Source organism: Sinohyriopsis cumingii, unplaced genomic scaffold (genome assembly GCF_028554795.1).
Source record: "Sinohyriopsis cumingii isolate HCF-2022 unplaced genomic scaffold, ASM2855479v2 utg000229l, whole genome shotgun sequence".
Taxonomy (NCBI): domain Eukaryota; kingdom Metazoa; phylum Mollusca; class Bivalvia; order Unionida; family Unionidae; genus Sinohyriopsis; species Sinohyriopsis cumingii.
The window spans coordinates 966,601-990,907 of NW_028315879.1; the positions used below are offsets into that span (position 1 = coordinate 966,601).

General features: G+C 36.3%; 1 protein-coding gene across 4 annotated transcripts in view; it reads left to right on the top strand.

The window, feature by feature from the left end:
- The first annotated feature begins 16,456 nt into the window (after positions 1-16,456).
- Positions 16,457-24,307, top strand: part of LOC149774431 (uncharacterized) — a 30,544-nt gene continuing 22,693 nt past the window's right edge. Inside the window, exons 1-5 of one of the 4 annotated variants that reach the window (XM_089945306.1) lie at positions 16,460-16,589; positions 16,735-16,761; positions 17,396-17,545; positions 18,847-18,987; positions 21,607-21,709. In XM_089945306.1, coding sequence (XP_089801432.1) covers positions 16,556-16,589; positions 16,735-16,761; positions 17,396-17,545; positions 18,847-18,987; positions 21,607-21,632 — 378 coding nt within the window. In that variant the 5' untranslated portion in view covers positions 16,460-16,555 and the 3' untranslated portion in view covers positions 21,633-21,709. Of the gene's footprint in view, positions 16,590-16,734; positions 16,762-17,395; positions 17,546-18,846; positions 18,988-21,606; positions 21,710-24,307 lie in introns of those variants that run through there. The other 3 variants (XM_089945303.1, XM_089945308.1, XM_089945305.1) reach the window with 3 other exon arrangements.

The following is a 24,307-nucleotide window of genomic DNA, read 5'->3' on the forward strand; positions in this document are numbered from 1 at the left end:
TGTGGTATATATATTATTAAAAGGATATTTGACTGGTCATGCACCCTGCAGACATGCGTACATGGATATTTGATCTATTATGTATCCCCTAGATATATGCATACAAGGATTTATTACATATCAGACGGTTAAGACTGTTACATACTATTTGGACTTTTAGCCTGTCACTTATAACATCGTGTTAAATTTTTCTGAGTTACATATGTACATTATGTGTGAAATACTATAAGAAAAAGGTAATACAACATCTATCTAGAAGATAATACAAGCATGCAAAACAAAAAAAAAACCATATACACTCGAATACCTAGAACATTAAATGTCTACATTTTTGAAGACAGAAGAGAAATAAAAAACTTATCATGAATAATGCAAAGGTCAAAGCTTATAAGTAATAAAATAGAAAAGAATGAAGAGACTACCAAGTGAAGACAAAACAAATAGTTCTTTAAAAGTCTCCAAACACACCGTTGTAGTATTTCACGAATGAACGTTACCTTAGTTCCTCCAAACCACACATTGTAGCATTTCACTAATGAACGTTCCCTTAGTTCATCCAAACATCCCATTGAAATATATTACTAATGAACGTTACCTTAGAGCCTCAAACACCACATTGTAGAATTTCACTAATGTACTTTACCTTAAAGTCTCCCAAAACCCCACTATAGTATTTTAGTAATTAACATCACCTTAAAGCCTCCAAACGCCCCTTTGCAGTATTTCACTAATAAACGTTTCCTAAAGATTTCAAACATCCAGTTGTGTTATATTACTAATCAACGTTACCTTACAGCCTCCGAACACCACATTGTATTATTTTAGTAATGAACGTTTCGTAAAGAATCCAAACATCCCATTCTATTATATTGCTAATAAACGTTACCATTAAGCCTCAAAACATCCCATTAAAGTACATTACTAATAATATTTCAGGAAAGCCTCCAAAACACCACATTATATTGCATTACCAATGAAAGTTACCTTGAAGCCCCCAAACACCCGTTTAATATTTTGCTATTGAACTTTACCATAAAACTTCCAAAACTCCCATTGTAATTTGTTAATAATTAATGTTACTTTGAAGCCGCCAAATGCCTTATTGATGTGTTTTACAATTTACAGCTTCGAAACTTCGCATTGCAGTAATTTACTAGAAAACATTACCTTATGGTTTCGGTTTATAAGATTTGACAACATTAGGAACAGTCACATATTTGAGAATTTAAATGACAGCAAGCTTGTATATCCTGCTGTGACAAATTCAGCCTGTCCTCCAAGTCTTTTTTTCCCCTTAAAATTAACCATCATCTTTCTTTTCATGAACAAACCAATGGAAACCAGAAAAAAAGAAGAAATCTCTTAGCTATAAAAATACTATACATTTGTATTTAACATTTATAACGGCATCGTGGATTACATATTCAGATCGTTATACTTGTAAACATGTTTAGTTCAGTTGGAGTTAAAGATGCAGTTTTGAGTTTTAGAAACTTTCCAAAGAGAAATGTTCCATTACGCTCACTGAGTGTTTCCAGAAAATAATAATACGACCTATGTCAAGCTGAGGGATATATAAATGGAAGTAGTAATTCTTGTCTAAAACATCCGAAGCAGAATCAGTCTTATTGTTCTATTCAGGCTTTAATTTGGATGAATTTATTTATTTATTAATTCAATTTATAATATACCGGAATTACAAAGTGCTCAATTATATTCTTGGACTAAAACTTTAGTTTGGAATTATAGGGAATTCAGTCAAGGACATTTTGGATGATATTATTGTAATACATCAAAAGACTGCTAATATATTGCCATATTCCAGGCCAGTGGCACATTAGCACGTTTGAGATTACACGCACGTCAACAAATTCAAAATTGGAATTTATTTGGAACACTACTGGAACTTAATTTGAACATAGAGATTTGGACTTGTGCTATAATTTTTTAAGGACTATTTGGGATTTAATTCACAATACTGTAAGTTCTTTTTAAATTTTTACTTTGTATCCTAGGGAAATAAATTGGAATAACACATTGAGTACCAGTCCGCATACAGTACGCTTTACACACCCAACGGTCAACAGTTGACGTACTGTTCACATGAATCTATCTTTCAATGATATCATAAATGCATTATACCTCACCAGCTTTAATCTTTACATCTAAAAATATTGGCAATAAACGCTTCAGCAACTTAAGCTCTCATTGCAATATCTATATAATTACTTGTCAATATGAATGTAGATCAAGCAGACATATTTCCTAAAAGATGAGACAATAAGCCGTGGACATAATTTCGTCTTAACACGATGCATTCTAAAATGTATGCTGTGCTTTGGAGTTAACAAGTCAATCAATGTTACAATCTCCATATACTAATGAAGAAAAATGTATGGGGCTTTTTTCATGATATTAATCGTAGACTGTCAGCTTATTTGTTACTTGTTTAACTCTAAGATAGTTTATAATTAAAACTAAAAACCAAAAGTAACAAATCCAATAAACAAACATGGAAACATATGAAACTGTATCAAAGAAGATTAAAAGTTTTAGACGATTTCAAAGGTGTCCATAATTACTCATAGCAAGTTATAGAGAGTAAATTGGCAGTATAAATAATTGACTAATATATTTAGAGACGATGATTGAGAGAGAGAGAGAACTAATATATTTAGAGACGATGAGAGAGAGAGAGAGAGAGAGAGAGAGAGAGAGAGATGTGATATTGAAATATATATCTGAGCGAGACAAAAAATAGCATTGCAGTATCAAGAGTATGCTAATACCATTAAAGTACATTACTAATAATATTTCCGGAAAGCCTGCAAACACCATATTATATTGCATTACAAACACACACTTCTATCTTGGAGACATAGAGAACGTAGAAATCCTGGCGTCTAAATTAAAACGCGCAAGGGTCAAATATCTGTTTGGAGCATAATTATTCTTAACCCAACTATCGGCAGGTTTATTTATAATTTCGTTTGTTTATATTATCTAGTTATTGATTAAAGTGAACTTTATGGAAGTGCGACGCAGACTTTATTTACCATGCTGAATAGGTGTGGACTGGTGCATTCGGTGTTTGATTTATCTATTCAACATGAAAGGTAAATAGTATGAAGAGCAAAACAACGTGATAAAGACACTACGTCGCAGCAAATACTTGGGAGGTTATCTTCAGGAATTATTATTATTATTATTATTATTATTATTATTAAATAATTTAGTGCTCCTCGTCATACTTCAATGACAAAGCACCAAGTAAAAATCTTTTAAACTTTAAATCTATCAAAAATGTATCATGTGTTTGGCTAAATAATACTGCGTCTCAATGTGAATGCTGCAGTTATTCTGTTTTTATTTACAGGGTGGTAGTTAGGTGGTGCAACCTCATCTAGTGTGACGTGAAGGGCTGTTATGCCGCCACTGTGGTAGGGGCGTTATGGTTGGGGTTTTGTGCTCCCAATGTTTTATTTAAATTACTATATACAAGTCCCATCCAGGCTCGAATTTGGTTGGAAGTTAAATTAGTGAAAGATAGATGTAAAGGCCCCAGTCAGCAATGCCGACGGTTAAATGATTGAACATAAAAAGTGAAACTCAAAGAATAATAAGTTAATAATAATTCAATAGTCAAGTGCTTCAAATTTCCCAAATACTCTCATTCCGCTCGGCTACGTGATAGCCTATTGCATCATTTGATCAGTAGTGTGAGAGATTTCCACCAGACCTTGTATTCTACTCATCTGTGTATTCCACTCTCCGATCCCTCAGACTCCTTCTCCATTTCTTACCTACTTTCTCTAAATTGTTTCACCTCCTCGACTTCTCTATACTCCTCCTCCTTCTCCTCTTTCTCCTCCTCCACTCATTTTCCTCCTCCTCCTCGACTCTCTCCCCCGACTATACTTGTCGACTCACACTACACAGAGCATATCATCAGATAACGGTTATTAAATTTCTTCGGTCACGCATTCATTCACACCAAAATACTCTTACGTCAATGTATGGTAAAACAACGTCGTAATAAAAACATGGTAGCAATTACTTCTCATACATACATCAATAAATTGCGTCAAATCAGTACATATTCCTAATCCCAATATACTAAAAGTACCACAGCAATCGGACGCAGTTCTTTACATTACAACATATAAAAAATATACAAATATTCAAATATTCATGCTCTGATATATCTATACATCAACATGACGTGAACTTACACCCCAAAACTATTATCCAAATTCACAATTCTAACATATCACATAAATAAATGCACTTGTTCAGTACGAAGTAACCTATTGGCAGAATACAAAATTTATTCTGACCACAAAATAACAATCTACATAATTCTCTACATATTACTCAAGCGCATTTCTCAAATACGCATGAAATTAAACACTACAAAGGTAATTATACGTACTAAATGATCCTATTAATTAAGCATGGATACTACACATAATCCCCTCAACAATGCCGTAATATGTTGCAAAAATCGAGCAAATAACTTACTGACCTTCACCAAGCTTTGTCTTTCCTTAGAATTTCCTAAGTTGTACCGCCAAATTACGAGTGGCTTCTTCGGAGTAAACATATATTGCTCAGCAATCTTCCTAGACGAGACTAAAGTTATAATTCGGATAGAAATTGTTATCACAATTCCAATTTGATGTCGCCTCGATTTGATCCAGTCAAACTTAGCGGACAATGTCCTTCTCGCTGTCTGTCCACGTGGGGACGGATTTAGAACACGTCCGGGTGCCAGTGATCTTTGGACCAAGCTATAACACATAGGCGGGATGGCGCACATCTAACGCCTGTTCTGATCCAAGACACCAGGTGTTCTCTCTGGTCACGGTAACGTAGTGTAAGGGATTAACTCTAGACAGCGGCAATGTTTAGACATCAAACCTAGGCTGGTAATAATACCTTTGTTTATACACGATTTTCGAACTGGGGCTGAGCAAACATGACACTCCACGCTTGAGAATAAATTCGGGATTTTATTTTCCCAAAATTGCTTCAAATGCAAATGTGCATTACTACACGCATTAAAAGAAACAAAATCATATGGATGCTACATGGTGACTACGGACACGAATATAAACACAACATATGGTTATCTACAGAGCGATCTATGCCTTTTCAACGCTCATGTTCATGAAATCGGCGCCTATGTTTTCGGTTCCTTTCACGTATCTGATCTGCATCTGGTACTGCTGTAAGAACAGCGACCATCGCATCAAGCGCCCATTCGACAATTTCGACTGCGCGAGATAGGCGAGGGGTTGATGGTCGGTCTCCAATATGAACTTCCGCTCGTATAAGTACCGCTCGAACCATGATATCCCGAACACGATTTCGAGACATTCCCTCTCCAATACGGAGTAGTATTTCTTGTCAACAGACAGTTTCCGAGTGCAGTACGTGACAGGAAAAAGCGTCTCCTCGTCCTCTTGCAGTAGTATTTCTTCCAGGCCCGTGTCACAAGCGTCAGTATATAGCACGAAGTATCTGGACAGATCCGCTAGACGGACTATAGCGTCGGATGCAACCTATTCTTCAGCGTTAGGAAAGCGTGCTCACACGCATCCGTCTAAATAACCTTACTCGGGGCACTTTACCTGGGCAGGTCAGACAACGGTCCTGCAATCGCACTGAAATTGGCCACATACCTCCGGTAATACTCCTGGTGTGTCCTAAATAGTCCAACGTCCGGAACCCAGGTGACTTTTAGAAGGGCGAGCCATCAACCTCGCCTGACATAGCCGCCATTAAACGTAAGCCAGCAGAGGCAAGTTACTCACCCCACGTCTCTGTGGCTAGCAAGAGATCACCCATGAAATTGTGAGTACCCCTATCGCGCAAGGGCTCCAACAACTTCCGCATCATCCTAGTGAAGACGTTGGGTTCATTCTGGACTCCGAAAGGCATGATTAACCATCGGTAGCTCCAATCGGGAGTAGCAAAAGCGAGCTTTGCGCTATCCTCCTTCCTTACAGGAATTTGTCAATAACCCTTGAATAAATACAACGTCGGAAAAATATCTTGTTTTCGAGACAACAGTGAAAATATGTTCTGGGTCAGATAGCATTTTGAGTTGAAGTTCCGTCAACATATTCAGCTTCCGGTAGTGGACACATAACTGATGTGTGCCATCCTTCTTCTGCACTATGATTACAAGAGAGCTGTACAGAAAATTGGGGGGCTCGATTATTTTCAGAGCAATCATCTGCCTGACCTTTTCTCTTACGACTTGTCGATCCGCGTGGTGCAAAGTGTATGGTTTTCGGTGAACTGGCCGGTCGTCCACAAGCTTTAACCCGAACTCGACGAGTGACGTTCTACCGGGTATTTACGTAACCACATAAGAATACCCTGCTAGCAACGTCTCTATCTCTTCCAACTGACCAGTAGTAAACATGGGCTCACACTCCACGTCTGAGGATGTCTCAGCCCATGTTAATGGACAGAAAGGGACAGTGTTCGCACCTTCCGTATCGCCTTCGGTGTCCTCAGTGACGATCGTGGTGACGGCAAAATTGGTGACCATCTCTCTTTCTCGGAATCTCTTAAGGAGATTGGTATGGTACAGGTTTTCCATAGTCGTTAGCTGTATCCGATAGGTTTGACCTCCAACCTAACACGTAATGCACCAGTCCGTACATTATCAGCGTGGTAAACAGTCAGAGTTGCACCTGTTTTAAGTGCACTTACATTATGATCTAAATTATATATACAAATTATATTATAAACAATTCTGCCCGGCTTTTACGTCCGAACAAGTATGTTTATTGAATGGAATATTTCGCATGCTTAGATATAATGTTGCACATTCAATATTAAGATTATTTTTATGCTTCTCACTTCAGATGCATATTCTATCTGAATTAATGTATGTATATTAACCATTAATGTGATTGTTGTTGTTATTACAAGGAAGTATTTTCTATTTCTAAGACTCAGTAGTAGAGATGGAATGTAGGTCAGTCTCCTCTCTAAAACATTTAAAGTTGTCAACGAGTTTTGGGATTTCCCAGTGAATATATGTATATCCTAGCTCATATTCAAAAACATCTTGTTACGTCCAATAATATGTAATCTCTAATCATAGAGAAATAATAGCTATGTATTATGTTTACACAATAGATGTCATTAGTCAGGTAGTCCATTAACTTCATTTTAGCCTAAATGCAATTTTAGAATAACGAGATATACATAACATATAATTATGGAGAAAAGCAAACAAATAGTACAAATAAGTATACATAACACTATTGTGAACGGATTGTGAAGTAATTCAACAATAAAAGTAGAACGACATAAATAAAAACGCAGGTACAGAGGCAGTAATGATAGGAGTCCGAGCTCTACGAATAATACTATAATTACCTATAATTTTGATAACTTGCTGATATTTAATTTAATAATTCATATGACAATTATACAAGTCATGACAAATAAATCTATAGATCTGAAGACATCAGTGTTGCATCTGATGCATTTATTGACGTCTGACTATATATTCCTCCAGAAACACTATACGTGGTACTTTATTTCTTAATTGTTGGCAACGTTTTCATTTATTTATTTATTTTTAATTTGCGTCTAGCAGCTACGCAGAGTATCTTCTACTTCAACCGATTTTCCTTCCGAAGACCTTGTTGTTTCAGGCGAGACGAATGAAGATGCAGCATTGATTAATTCAGGTTAAAATAATGTGCAGTACCTTTGTTATCCGATTTCCTATTAGTCTACAACGTTGACATCTGCAGCAAAGTGTATCGATTTTCCTTCAGAAGATCTTGCTGTTTAATGCTCCAATGAAGATGTCAGGTTAAGATAATGTGCAGTTCCTGTGTTATCCGATTTCCGTCTAGTCCACTACGTTGACCACTGCAGCCAGGTGTATTGATCTTCATTTAGAAGACCTCGTAGATTTGGTCATCTCAAGCGAGAGAGTTAAATGGAAACGGTATAAAAATCTTCTCGAATGATGTAATAACATGAATGTCTAGATACCTTTGAGTTTTAGCTGCTATACCTTTATTTCATCCCTTCTCTCCTTTGAGAAAACGCTTTTATTGTTATAATGTCTTTTATGTGTATGCCTGAAGTCACCCCAATCCAACATAATTCACTGGCAACATAAATATTTTTATCGTAAACATTTCTTTTGTTTGTTATGAAATCTCATTATTAATATTTGCACGGTAATGTATGTATATTGTCTACCAGAAAGTTTTATTAGGATTATCTCTTAATGCTACCTTGTTTATATTTATGTTGTATATCTTGTAATGTTAATATGTAAGAAATTTTGTTTCTTGAAATGTTGCTTCGTGTTTGAATAAACAATGTTTATCCATATACAAAGGAAATTTCATATTTTTATTTTTTATTTTCTGTTCTCTTACATACATTCGTGATGATCATAATCGGCAAAATTCTTTAATTGCCGTGCCATTTGCTACCGTCGGGTGAGGCTACAAAGTAGTTTGCGACGTTGATGTTGTTCTTTCCTTTGCTTTCTTTGGTGTTGCGCTCTGAACGTTCTCTTGGCTACTGTATTCAGCATGAGTGGTGGATCCTGCCTCGTGATATATGAACTTCTTGCATTTAGTTTTGTATCCTGCTTTGCCATTGCTGCTGCGAATCCTTCGTTGTTGCTTTCCTTCATGAATAATACTATAATGTGTTGTCCTTCCCGATTAGTTGTCATTACAGGAGTCTACAAGAGGATCGAATGATGTACCTGAACAAGTACGTTCACTCTTAAGCTACGTTGTCCATACTATGATTCTATGTACGCAAGATCAACATCTTGTATACCACTCACATATCTCAAATATTTGCACTGTCTTTCCCTACACTACGTTGTTGTCGTAGTAGCAGTAGTGAAATGTCATTGTTATTCTGAATTCAACGCCAGTTTTCATCGCAAGATAGGCTACACATGGCAGCTGGTATAGTAGGTGGAGGAAGAACCAGTGAAAACCCCTGGTAAGAACCATCGACCAACGGGAACTACTGGCAAGCTTTCTCATATACCCACACTGGCTGATCCTGAGATTGGAACCCTTGCGGACAGAGGTGAAATGGCAGATATTTGTAAAGGCGAGCACTTTAGAATAAATAATGAAAATATAAGAATCAGATATATTCATGCAAGTAGTCGAAGTAGTAGCATCCGTATGTATGGTTCCAATCGATATCTTATTACGGGATTAGGTGTAATCAAAGTTAATGCATTATACCTGAAAGCATTATACCTGAATGAAAATGTGCTCGCTTTTTGTTATTTGGTACGGCGTTGCCCGAGGGTGATTTATAGTTTTTGTTTAGATATGTCAAACTACTTAGTTCGATTCATCTAACTCTGCAGGAGCAAACTGCCTGCTGTGAGAAAACTGATTACTCTTGAGCTCTATGGCCGTTGATTTCACCATAACCAGGGTAGTTATATAATCAGTTATATATTTGTTTAAATTATTTTACATGTTCTGATTAATTCCAGTTAGGATAGATATAAGTTCCTTATATCAGGCGTATAACACAGTGCGGATCATTCTGTTCAGTCTATTGTTGGACTTTATGACACGAGTATGATTTCAGATTCATCCATCGCACAATCATAAATAAATATCACATTCATGAAATTACTTTTTATGTCTTCACTAAAATCCAATCCTTCATCCTGTTGTATAAGGTTGCAGGATTAGCTTTGTAACAGTTGCAACTGTGTTAGTAATAAATGAGTGTAGATATGTTTAAGATCATTTGTTGGCAATGATGTAGGAGGGGTTTGTATGTTGTAAAAGCTCTTCCAAAACATTGTAAATGAATGTAGAATTCAGCAGTTAAAATTTTAAACTTCTAATGACGTTGATGGAAATCATGTTGTTAGCTTAGTGCTCATTACGGTAATAATGTTCAATCCCTTGACGCAACGTACATTTTTGGGAGATCCTCTGATGATCATGTAATTCATATAGTTTGATTCTACACGCGATAAATACAGCTGATTTAATAAATTAATAAATGTATCTACCCGTGAGTGATTCCAACTTAATCTACATGAGTGAAATCGATAATTCAGTATCACCCCCATATATATATATATATATATATATATATATATATATATATATATATATATATATATATATATATATATATATATATATATATATATATATATATATATATATATATTGAGTGAGCCAGTGAGTTTTGCGCACGAGTTTGATATCAGATTCATTCATATTTTTTTGAACACATTGTAAATTAATGTAGAATGAAGCGTGAAGGCAATGCTAGCAGTTCAAAGTTTTAAACGTCTAATTACGTTGCAGGAAAATGTGTTCTTAGCTTAGTGGTCATTGCCGTAATTAAATTCAATCCCTTGACGCAGTGTATATTATAGCGAGATCCTCTCAAAATGTCATTCATATAGTTTGATTCTACACGCGATAAATACTGTTGATTTAAAAAATGTGTCTAACCGTGAGTGTTTCCAACTTAGTCTACATTTTTCATATTATACAAAAGGTATCTATTAAATAATAAATGGTGAAATTGTGATTTAATTGAGCAGTATGCGATAGTATTAGTAGTAGTTGTGGAAACAGGAGGAGGAAAGGATATAGTAAGCTACTGTAGTATTCATAGTAGTAGTAGTAGTACTATAGAATATACAGACAAATTATTATGTGTCACTCCTAGTGCTTTAAAACAAGTGGAAACATATATAGTCATAGTAGTAGTAGTACTGAAGAATATGCTGATGAATTATTATTTGCCACTCCTACTGCTTTGTTAAAATAGAAACATATATAGTCGTTGTAGTAGTAGTACTGTGTAATATACAAATGAATTATTGTTTGTCACTCCTACTGCTTTAAAAAGAGTGGAAACATATATTGTCATTGTTGTAGTAGTACTGTAGAATATACAGATGAATTATTATTTGTCACTTCTACTGCTTTATTCAAGTGGAAACAGATATTGTCATATTAGAAGTAGTACTGTAGAATATACAGATGAATTATTATTTGTCACTCCTACTGCTTTATTAAAGTGGAAACATATATTGTCATTGTTGTAGTAGTACTGTAGAATATACAGATGAATTATTATTTGTCACTCCTACTGCTTTATTAAAGTGGAAACCTATATTGTCATTGTTGTAGTAGTACTGTAGAATAGGTGTTGGCATCCGTTAGTCTAGAGAGACGATGGAACTGCGCCCATGAGAGATATCCCGGTTGGTGGTTGTGCAGCGTCTGCTGTGGCTAAGTAGTCCAATGCCGGAGTGGCAGTCCCTGCTGCACTTGAAGGTTGTGTCGGGTGTTGGATGAGGCTGCTTCTTCTTCCTCTGCGATCGTCTTTCATCAGCTAGCAAGCATTGCTTGTCCTGTCCGGCTTTCAGACCAGTGATCAGAGCATGTCGCCAGCCTGATCTGTCTAGAGCGAGCTCTTCCCAGGTGTTGACATTAATATCAAGGGCTTTCATGTCATGCTTACAGACATCCTTGAAGCGGAGATGTGGCCGTCCGATCGACCTTTTGACAGAGGCGAGTTCCGAATAAAGAATGTCTTTGGGGATCCGTCCGTCAACCATCCGACGTACGTGGCCCAGCCATCTGATGCGGTGTTGGCGGAGGAGTGTGATCATGCTGGGAATCTTGGGACGCTAGAGCACCTCGTTGTTTGTTACTCGATCGCTCCAGGTGATCCCGAGTATGCGTCGGAGGCATCGCACGTGGAAGGCGCTCAGTCTTTTCTCTTGTGAGGCGTACAGAGTCCAGGTTTCACTGGCATACATGAGAGTGCTTAGCACGCATGCACGGTACACGGTGATCTTAGTGTTCATGGTCAGCATGCTGTTGTTCCACACTCTCTGCGACAACCTGGAGAGAGTTGTTGATGCCTTTCCGATCCGCTTGTTGAGCTCAGCATCGAGCGAGAGGTTGTTGGTGATGGTAGAGCCGAGATACATGAACTGACTCACCACCTCAAGTTCGTAGTTGTTGATGATGATGCATGGAAGGTCCGCGTCCTGAACCATCACGTTTGTTTTCTTTAGGCTTATGGTTAACCCAAACTCATCACATGCTTTAGCAAAGCGGGCCATCAGGCACTGAAGCTCAGCTTCTGTGTGGGTGGCTAGAGCAGCATCGTCTGCGAAAAGCATGTCCCTGATGGTTACTTCACGCACTTTGCTCTTTGCCTTCAGTCGTGCCAGGTTGAAGAGTCTGCCGTCTGATCGTGTGTGCAGGTAAATCCCTTCTGTGGACGTCTCAAAGGCGTGCTTGAGCAGGACTGCGAAGAAGATGCCGAAGAGCGTGGGGGCAAGGACACAGCCCTGTTTAACTCCAATGTGGATGTCAAAGGGGTCGGATGTTGAGCCATCATACTGCACTGTGCCTTTCATGTCATTGTAGAAGGACTGGATCATGCTTAGCAGCTTTGGGGGGCAACCAATTTTCGCCAGGATTGTGAAGAGTCCGTCTCTGCTGACCAGATCAAATGCCTTGGTGAGGTCTATAAAGGCCAGGAAGAGGGGTCCGTGTTGTTCTCTGCATTTTTCCTGCAGTTGCCTGACAGAAGATCATGTCGATTGTGGACCTCTCTGCGCGGAACCCGCACTGCGACTCTGGGTAAACTCTGTCAGCAAGCGTGTGCAGTCTGTTCAGGATGACGCGTGCGAAGACTTTACCCACGATGCTGAGAAGTGATATGCCCCTGTAGTTGTTGCAGTTGCTTCTGTCGCCCTTGTTCTTGTACAGGGTTATGATGTTAGCATCTCTCATATCCCGAGGCACTGCCACCTCGTCCCAGCACTGGCAGAGGAGGTCGTGCAGGTGTGTGAGAAGCACGCTACATCCACACTTGATGAGTTCTGCTGTGATGCCATCCTTCCCTGGGGCTTTACCGAGGGACACTTTCTCTAAGGCCTTCTTTAGTTCGTCTACAGTAGGTTTCTCGTCCAGTTCGGCCATGAGAGTGTGGTTTTCAATGGCGTTGAGGGCATCATTGGTCACGTGGTTCTCTTTGGAGTACAGTTCGGAGTAGCATTCCACCCAACGCTCCATCTGCTTGCCCTTGTTGTGGATGGTATCACCTGTGGCAGACTTCAGTGGTGCTGTCAGTTTCTTCGTGGGACTCATTGCCTTCTTTATGCCATCGTACATGCCTCTGATGTTTCCAATATCTGCTGCTGACTGGATAAGCCTTACGCACCCAGCAAGGCAGGCGAAATGTGGCGGGACGGCACCTTATTGGCTGGGGGCTGCCCAGTTTGAGGCATGCGGTAGCTGTCCAGTGAAACATGTTGGTCTCTCCCACCGTCGGAAGCAACTCCTGGCGTCTGGCTCTACGTCAATCGAGCGGTGACTTATAACCGGTAAACTGCTGCTTCCCGTGTTTTGTTGACGCTATGGAGCGAAGCTGGAGTGTCCTCTCCAGGACGCAAGCATGAGCAGGGTGATATGGAGAATCAACTGTTGCCCATGCAGCTGATTCCCCTCTCCACGCAGCTGATGGATCCAAGGGAAAGGACAAGCCGATACGTCATGGCACCAGCTGCGTCGCAGGAGTTGCCGAGATGACACTGAAATCAATGCCAAGTCACCTTAGGGACTCCGACTCCGGATTTTCTGTTGGGGCTTACTCCCTTAGCCTTTCCCCTGAGAGGGTATAGTCGCAAGGCAGCGAAGGTTTGAAATCGGAGTTTACCTTCTCCTAGATGGGCGACCACCCAAGGTTAACGAGCCCCATCTGCCCGAAGCATCTGGTTTTGAGGCGCCAGAAGTTCGCCTGTCATCCCTTCTCCAGTCAGTTTAAACAGGTTCCGCCACTCGTGAAGGCCTGGAGCTGGATTTGGTTGTCAGAGGCTCTAAAAGACGCAAGCCATTGGGAGATTTCCAAGGGAAGTGGGTGCTTATCTCCAACAATCGCCCCCCGGCGATGACAACCCTTGAAACCCAGAATATACAGATGAATTATTATTTGTCACTCCTACTGCTTTATTCAAGTGGAAACATATATAGTCATATTAGTAGCAGTACTGTAGAATATACTGATGAATTATTCTTTGTTTTTCCTACCACTTTATATAGGCGGTTCTGGTACGACATTAACTATGATTAGATCTTCTTGTAATAGAAATAGCAGCGTTAGTAATAACTATACCTGTAGTTGTAAAATAATATAAATTTGCCTGTTGGCAAGAAGATTGATGATTTCTGAATATATGTTGTTATACTTTCAAAGAGAGAGAGAGAGAGAGAGTTTTGGATTTTTACCGATGCTATACCAGTTTTTCAGTCATATCGGTACGATGTCTGCAGCGTGGCAGTTTATAATGAAGTCTAGATTTTGCCGCTGTTTGTACCGTTTTTAAATTCTTTGGTATGACTCGGCTGGGGTTTGAAACCGCGACCTCCTGCATCCGTGGCGGACGCTCTAACAACTACGCCTCCAGAGCGGAGGTCCATCATTCGATATGTATATATATATATATATATATATATATATATATATATATATATATATATATATATATATATATATGTATATATATATATATATATATATATATATATATATATATATATATATATATATATAGAGAGAGAGAGAGAGAGAGAGAGAGAGAGAGAGAGAGGCTGGTTGTCCGTTGTCATAAATATTTTCCCCACAATATAAATAAATGCGTTATTTGTCGTGAGCAGGACGACAGCCATAGGATTTCATGTTTCAAGATTCAATCGGACACTGAATAAATGTATGCGATATTTTAAGACCTGAAAATAAATGAATAAATTCACAGTGGAGACAGGTTAAGAATGGGTCAAGAATGATATACGCCACGATGACTTTTGCAGAAATCTAAGCTACGTATTATCTTGCAAATCCAGATTACGAGTAATTTCTTATTACTAAAATAACTTACATTAATTTAACATACGATCAAACCATTTTTTTTCTACCCCACTGCCCCATAACTTCGTGGAAATATATTTTGCTTTTTTTAGGCAGATTGCATGTATTTTTAGCCTTAAGATTAGTGTTGGCGCATTTAAAGTGTGAGTAGCTGATCCTTAACTAAATGGGATAATTACGATGTCAAGTGTAGGCAACATATGACGCAAATATTTATTATGCATAACAAAATGAAAAGAAAATGCATAGATTAGAGTAGCACCTTATTACGGTAATGTACACATGACCGTGACCCTCATTAATAATAATAATAATAATATTCTTTATTTATGGAAGGTGACTCACTAGTCAAGGACTATTCTCCCTTGAGGCCCTCTTAAGGAGAGTATAACAATGTACATTATATGAAGATACCAATTACTGTTTATTTTAACATGTTTAGTATTAAAATACTAAATTCCATTATCTATTAGAAACACATACATGCTCGTGTTATCTCTTCTTAAATACTCTAATATGTTCAGCAGATTTTACACAGAACTGTACCAGGTCATTGAAAGCTCTTTTTAAATTGCTCTGTTCATGGTTTTGGTGCTAGAAGGTTTCATGTGATATTGATGTCAACTGGTACTGTGTTGACAAAGGTCTGAAAATGTCCTGAAGATACTCTGGTGCACTTCCATGTAGACATTTATATAAAGGAACTACCTTGTGAAAATCTATCTTGTCATTTATTGTGAACCATTTGAGTTCTGTAAACAATGCTTTTAAGGGATGATCAAAAGATGCATCTAAAATTACCCGTGTTGCTCGTTTCTGAAGTTTATAAATCCTGTCTGTCTCAGATTGAGCAGTTTCGCCATACATTTGAACAATAAGCCATTGTTGTAAGAATATATGACTTGTAGTATAGATTGCGATGTTCCAAGGGTAAATATTTCTGATTCTGATGAGTAGGGCAATTTTGGTTGACTGTTTTACTAAGCTTATCAAGATGGTCATTCCATAATAAATTATTATCTACGGACACAGCGACAAGCTTTTCATCTGTGACATTTTCTAACGGATGATTATTTATTGCAAAATATAGTCCTGGTTCCCTGACTTGTGTAGCTTTTGTGATGTCCCCAAAATCAAACATTTTGTTTTGCCTTCATTAATTACCATTGGACAGTCATATGAACAGAAACATTTACACAAATTATTTTTGGTGTGAATTTTGTTAATAGTGATTTTGTAAATTTAATAGGATGAATGAAAAATGAAAATTTTCGGATAACAAGAAATTTCTCGAAGTTTATTTTTTGGAGATGCATAGATTATTGTTCTGTTATGGAATTTCATAAGGATTCAAAATATAACTCAGTACGGTATTATATCCAATGCACTTTGTTTTCGTTCACTGCACGGTAGCACTTGATGATATCGCCGGAATTTCTCCAGATGCATGTCTTCAACATTAACTCCATAAGGGACATGCGTAATTATCATCTACCGCACCTGTAGTGCTTCAATATATAAGGGACTTCAAATGGTGAGCCCATCTCATACCATATCAGGGAATCTGACTTTTCAAGTAATACAGTTTGATTGAAAAATGATGTTGTCATATAGTTTCTTCTGCGTAACTGGTAAGTCGATGTTGTTCTGTAATTCGAATTCTTCATTTTCAGTTATCAATTTGATGCCAAAAGCCGTAATTGTAACTAAATATTACCATTCTGAATTGGGTTTATTCTTTTCTTAAGACTGATTCGTTCTTTTTCTTCGTTGTAGCACTGCTATCAGCAAAGAGTTGCACAGGTATGGATTTCAAACTGTCTTATCAAATTACGGACATTTTTTAAGACAAAGAAATACTCACACAAACCACACACACACACACACACACACACACACACACACACATATATATATATATATATATATATATATATATATATATATATATATATATATATATATATATAGAGAGAGAGAGAGAGAGAGAGAGAGAGAGAGAGAGAGAGAGAGAAAATCATTTTTTGGATGATATTTTAGATGATCTTACACAATTATACAGCTGTAATTCTTCATAGAATGTATGCTGGCTTGAAGTCTGTGTGTGTGTATGTGTGGGTGGTTTTGTGATTTCGATTTTTAAGTTAGCTTTAAACTGTTTTCATATTGCTACGATGTCTGCAGTGTGGCAGTTTGGAGTGACATCTAGCACGCCGCAGACATGTAGCATGATGTCCCCTACCAGTCACATTATCCTGAAAACAGGCCGACCAGTTCTAACACTAACCTCTTAATTCTGAGCGCCTAGCGAGGGCTTCAACTGGTATAATGCTAAATGTAATCATTTCATAGAATATACAATGTCTTCAACTGATCCAATGTTAAATATAATCTTTTCAGACCTGAATTGTTTAAAAATGCCAAAATTTTATATTAGGTCAGCTACCGAATCCAGACCTCGACCATGATCACTCCGAACCTGAGTGCCATTCAACGGGGGATTGTGTTGCCATTATATGTCCTACAAATACTACAGTCATTTGTCACGGTCTTGGGGGACACGGGCATTGTAGCTGTCCTAACACAGGTAGACTTTAAAAAGAACATTTCCCAAGATGTCCAAACATTTCCTTATTGTAAATATGTCCAACTCTGTCGTATAAATTGCAAAATCGCTTTAGAATCGAAGAAGAATGTAACACCAAGCCATTCCAATTGCCAAATTGCCAATCATATCCAATATCTTGAAACCACTTGTACTTGATACTATCTGCTGATTTCGACTATTTTTACTAATATTTTAATTATTATTCATTTAACTTTTATTATTATTATTATTATTATTATCATTACTCAACCACCGATTTCAAAGTAATCTTTTCACATACCACCAAACTATTCTTATTTACATATCATTCTGTACTAATGTCTCTTCTCTATATCCATAATACAAACACACACAAACTTTCATGTCAACCAGGGTCTGACACTATGTATTTGGATTGTCAATCGATGAAAACTTATTAAGTAAAGCATACTTACGTAATTCCTAATCTTTTCAATGTTAGAAAAGCCCAAAAGAATTTTAAATAGGCAACGAAGTTAAAGCATGCTTTCGTTTTACCGATGATGATGATGGTATCTATCTATCTATCTATCTAGTGCAATTCCAGAAGATGAAGACATATATAATAACGAAATAGCAAAAAACATACGTTATTTGGTGCGAGTCTTCGAGAGTTCTGGATGGATTTTGTGTAAAAGTGCCTATCGGCCTGACGATTTCAAACTAATTAATACCAAATTTGAATATTCAACGAATGTAAATTTTCGTTATGTCATAATGCATACACAAAGCAAGGGCGGACTGATAAGAATTCATCCGATATCTTTACAAATACTCAATGAAGCTTTTAGTACGTGTCTCCCTCCTTTGAGTGACGTTAATCAGAGGCGATTTTTTTTTAAACTGTTGAGGAATAGTTAGGAAATAAACATGTTGCGAAAACTTACTCTGATCAAGAGTCTCTCTTATCTTGCCATATCTTAAGCACTAAGCCCAATGTCCCTGGAACCAAGATGTTAAGGGTTCATGAAACTAGCATTAAATCTGTTAATTTTTCTGTCGTCTACGTAAATTATTCGTCGTCTAATTATAAATAATTCCTTGAACGTAATTTAGTTACGGCGTGAAGGAAGGGAAATACCAAGGAATAAAGTGACAATTTAGATAATTCCTCTCGTAATTGATACATAATTTTATATCGAAAAAAGGAGATAATGAAGTAAATTATAATTGTTGGTGACGATAAGGAAAATAACGTGAACGAACGTAGGGAACCGCATCAGTTCTTGATATTTAAGGTTTCGTACTGAATATAATTGCAGCTGAGATTCATGCATGCTACACTGACCTGAATTGTGCCAATGCCTGTTCTACCCATACATCACAGGAAGTGAAGTGCGCCAACAACTTTAATGATCATGGCCATTGTCACTGCGATGACGGCATCGATTTACTTACACACAGTAAGTTTGTATCGAAGACACAAACTTTTAACAACAGAAAATAGAAATATACATTTAAGCATTAAAGCCATATATATCGACCTCTTTTCGTTCTGTCCGAGAGTCTGTCTGCCAAATTGACTGTCCGTGTCTCCTTGTCATTATATCGTTTCTTACCGTTATCGTTCAATCGGTATGTGTGTGTGTGTGTGTATATATATATATATATATATATATATATATATATATATATATATATATATATATATATATATATATATTCGAGATTGAAATATAATCGTGCAATAAAATATAACATTGCACTAACATCATTTTGGTGATATCACTTCCCTATCTTGGATAAACACATGATCTTTGATAGGAAAATGTGATGCTATGTTCATATACCTATCTCTCTCCCTCTTTGCAGTGAATGGAATATATTTATTATTAGACCTAGTAAAGAAATGAAGAGGGTGTCAGTAAAACATGCTGTCCATATCAAAACCAAGCTGCGTCACAAAACCTCTCCGAAGCGCAAATATTTCCAAAGTATCCGCTTCCTGAGGAAAAATGTTTTATCGAATCATGTAAAATGTTATGAATTGATTTTATCAAGATGTGTTTGATATTCCGTATTCACTTCACTTATTTAAATTATTCTCAAACGTATCTGATTAAATTTAGGAAATTATAAGGTTGAGCCACTTGATGAAGTATAATACCGAAAATTTATTATTTTGACTCCAGTCTCATGGTATATTTGAACTCTCAATACAGTCTCATGCTATGTTTTAACTCACTACAATCTCATGGTCTGTTTTAAATCTCAATACAGTCTCATGGTATGTTTTCACTCACTACAGTCTCAAGGTATGTTTTAACTCTCACTGCATACTCATGGCTGTTTTAACTCACTACAGTCTCATGGTATGTTCCAACCCTCACTACAGTCTCATGGTATGTTTTAACTCTCAGTACAATCTCATGGTATGTTCTAACTCTCACTACATTATCATGGTATGTTTTAACTCACTACAGTCTCATGGTATGTTTTAGCTCTCACAAGTCTCATGGTATGTTTTAATTCACTACAGTTTCATGGTATGTTTTAACTCTGACTAGAATCTCATGGTATGTTTCATAATAAGGAGAAAGCAGATAAGAATGAGGAAAATCGAATAAAGTGGGCTTATTCTACATAATAGCCGTATTGATCAGACTGTCATCGTAAGTGCCAGAATGTACTGTGCAGGGACTTATAATGGACATAGATTGAATGTGTTTAAAAAATACCAGCATAATGTTTTCTAGTGTGAAATTGCTTCACACGTTTCTTCTTTCTGTTAATGTCATTCCACAAACAATATTATATACCTAACTGTGATACCGCCACTACTTTGTTTTGTAGTCATCTACGCCATGAAGATGTATATGTGTGCATTCTTTATGTGTGTGTGTGTTTATGTGTTAAATATAAATATGTACGCAGCATTCAACAAATATAAGAGATTTATATGTTTATATTGCATTTATAGTCTTAGATTACTATATGTAAGATTGGTTGATTTTGAACTAATTGTAATATCCTCAAATAATAATAATGATAATAATAATAATAATGATAATTTATTATTATTATTATTATTATTATTAATATGTGAAAAAAACTTGGGAGGCGAAAAGAAACTTGTATTTGATAAGCACTATATAACGAAACTTTAATTGGTTTTCATTAATTCCTCGTGTCGTTTAAACAAAGCAAAAAAAAAAAAAAAAAAAAAAAAACAACCAATAAAATCCAACAACCCACCCCCCGAATATTTTATACATTGTAATAATAGACATATTCATTTTCATAAAAAGACTTAGAACTCTGTATTTTCTGCAAAATATTTTGTTTTCATTTGTATGGACTACTTTTATACACTGTAGGAATCCAATTAAGCACTTTGAAAACATAATGCATTGGCCCTCTTGATAAAGAATTCATTTCGGTGGAGTCGATTTTTATTTTGCTTAATCTCAGACTGTAAAGGGTACGAATAGTTTTACCAGTCTTCCAGCTATGTGTCTGTGTACAAATGTTATACGTAGATGTAATGAATTGATGTTATCACTTGTTCTATCAGCAATGACAAACAATGACATGAATAAATTATTAACAAAGAGACCATAAATGTATAAGGTACCTGCCACGATGATGAGTGCGACAGAGTTGAGGGAATAAAGCATGACTATATTACTGATTTCCTTTTGAATTGACAAATCTTTAAATATATATGTACCTATGTATATATTCAGTGACTTGTAGACACATACAATGCACCGAACATATTTTTAATATATCGCTTTTTAAAATCATGTTAATAATTTCGGACAGAGCGAAATTGTAGACAATGAACATCTTACGCAAATGGAAATTTTTCCTATGCTCTAATCATGCTTTAAATTTCCTACAACTTTACAACTTTCAAAATAAAATGACTCGGATGACGGAATCGTCTTTAGAGTCTCAAACATGGGAAAAGTAATTAAGGTTGACAGGTATGATTCAGCCGTTTTTTTGTTTTTTTTTTGATTTTCATCCTATATACACGTTGTGACCTAATATAACATTGTTTCTTTTCTACTTTTCAGATCATTTTCTGTTTCCAACAAAATAATTAATTGGTATTGTGAATTATTATTAAGGTAATAATATGAATGCTTTTTGACGTAATAAAATTGTGTAACTATTAAACTCTTGCTTATTTATGCATGATACATATATACTATTAAAAGTATATTTGACCCGTCATGCACCATCGTCTTTTATACCATCGTCTTCAATTTTTCTTAGTTACTTATGTACAGTAGGCCTATAGGACTATAAGTGTGAAATACTGTAAGAAACAGGTAGTACAACATTTTCCAAACGATAATACAAGGATGCAAAACACACAAACATACACAGTCGAACATTAAATGTCTACGTTTTTATACACAGAAGAGAAAGAAATACTTATCATGATTAATGAAAAGGTCAAAGCTCATAAGTAATGAAATAGAACATAATTAACAGACATTTTCATTTTATATATATATATATATATATATATATATATATATATATATATATATATATATATATATATATATATATATATATAAAAGCAAATCGAGCATTAACAAATGTTTCACTGGCGGTTGGTCATCCTAACTTTTTGACGTTCAGGAGAAAAGAGAGTTATGTGCATCTTTGCTACAGAACAATTAAGTTTACATTATTTGTTAAGAAGGTATGAGTGTGAATTGAAGACAGGTAGGGCTATACACGTGCTCGTCAAATGCAGCATAGAACAGGTTATACGGTTAGATGGGGTTACGTGTGGATAGGACTGCGCCGTGATGGTTTGGTGGAGTTAAATCGAAAGGGATAAACTGCACGTCAAAGAACTGCCAGATAATGGTCATTTTATTGATTGGTTCCTTGTCTACTCTTTGTAATCACGTGACCCGAAGCTTTGTTTCCTCTTTGACCCGAAGCTTTCTTTCCTCTTAAACCAACTGAAGACAAAACAAATAAGTCTTTAAAAGTCTCCAAACACCCCATTGAAGTATATTACTAATGAGCGTTACCTTAGATCCTCCAAACACAGTAAAGTATATTACCATTACCCTAGATCCTCCAAACACCACATTGTAGTATTTCACTAATGAACGCTACCTTAGTTCCTCCAAACACCCGGTTGAAGTATATTACTAATGAACGCTACCTTAGTTCCTCCAAACACCCCGTTGAAGTATATTACTAATGAACGCTACTTTAGAGCCTCAAACACCACATTGTAGAATTTCACTACTAAACGTTTCCTAAAGATTCCAAACGTATTATTGTGTTATGTTAGTAATCAACGTTACCGTAGAACCTCCAAACACCACATTGTTTTATTTTACTAATGAGCGTTTCCTAAAGATTTGAAACATCCCATCGTATTAAATTGTTAATAAACGTTACATTGAAGCCTCCAAGTATCCCATTAAAGTACATTACTAATGAACATTTCCGTAAAGGCTCCAAACACACGTTATATTACATTACTGATGACCGTTTCCTAAAGAATCCAAACATGCCATTGTAATATATTGCTAATAAACATTACATTGAAGCTTCCAAACATCCCATTAAAGTGCATTACTAATGAATGTTTCTGTAAAGCCCCCAAACATCATATTATATTACATTGCTAATGAAGTTTACCTTGAAGCCTCCAAACACTCGTTTCATTATATTGTTATTGAACTTTACCATAAATCCCCCAAAGTCCCATTGTAGTATGTTAATAATTAACGTTACTTCGAAGCCGCCAAATGTCTCATTGATGTATTTTTAAATTTAAAGCTTCGAAACTCCGCATTGTAATAATTTACTAGAAATAATTAGCTGATGGTTTCGGTTTATACGATTTGACAGCATTAGGAACAATCACATCTTTGAGCATTTAAATGACAATAAGTTTGTATATCCTGCTGTGACAAATTCAGCCTGTCCTCCAAGTCTTTTCCTTAAAATTAATCACCATCTTTCTTTTCATGAACAAACCTATGTAAACCCTCCCAAAAATCTCTTAGCCATAAAATTATTATACATTTATATTTAACATGTATAACGGCATTGCGGATTACATATTCAGATCATTATACTTGTAAACATGTTTAGTTCAGTTGGATTTAAAGATGCAGTTTTGATTTTTAGAAACTTTTCAAATGGAAATGTTCCATTACGCTCACCGAGTATTGTCATAAAATAGTAATAACGACCTATGTCAAGTTGAGGAATATATAACCTGAAGTAGTAATTCTTGTCTTAACATCCGAAGCAGAATCAGTCTTATTGTTGAATTCAGGCATTAATTTGGATGAATATATTTATTTATTAATTAAATTTATAATATACGGGAATTACAGGGAATTCAGTCAAGGACATTGTGGATGATATTAGCGTAAGACATCAAAGAATGTTGCCACATTGCCACACTCCAGGCCAGTGGCACATTAGCACGTTCGAGATTACACGAACATCAACAAATTCACAACTGGAACTCAATTTAAGCATCCGAGATTTGGACTTGTTCCTACAATTTTTTATGGACTTTTTGAGATTTAATTCACAATACTGTAAGTTCTTTTTAAATTTTCACTTTGTATCCTAGGGAAATAAATTGCAATAACACATTGAGTACCAGTCCGCGAAAAGCACGCTTTACACACACCTAAGGGTCAACGGTAGACGTACTGTTAACATGAATCTATCTTTCAATGATCCCATAAATGCATTATACCTCACCAGTTTTAATCT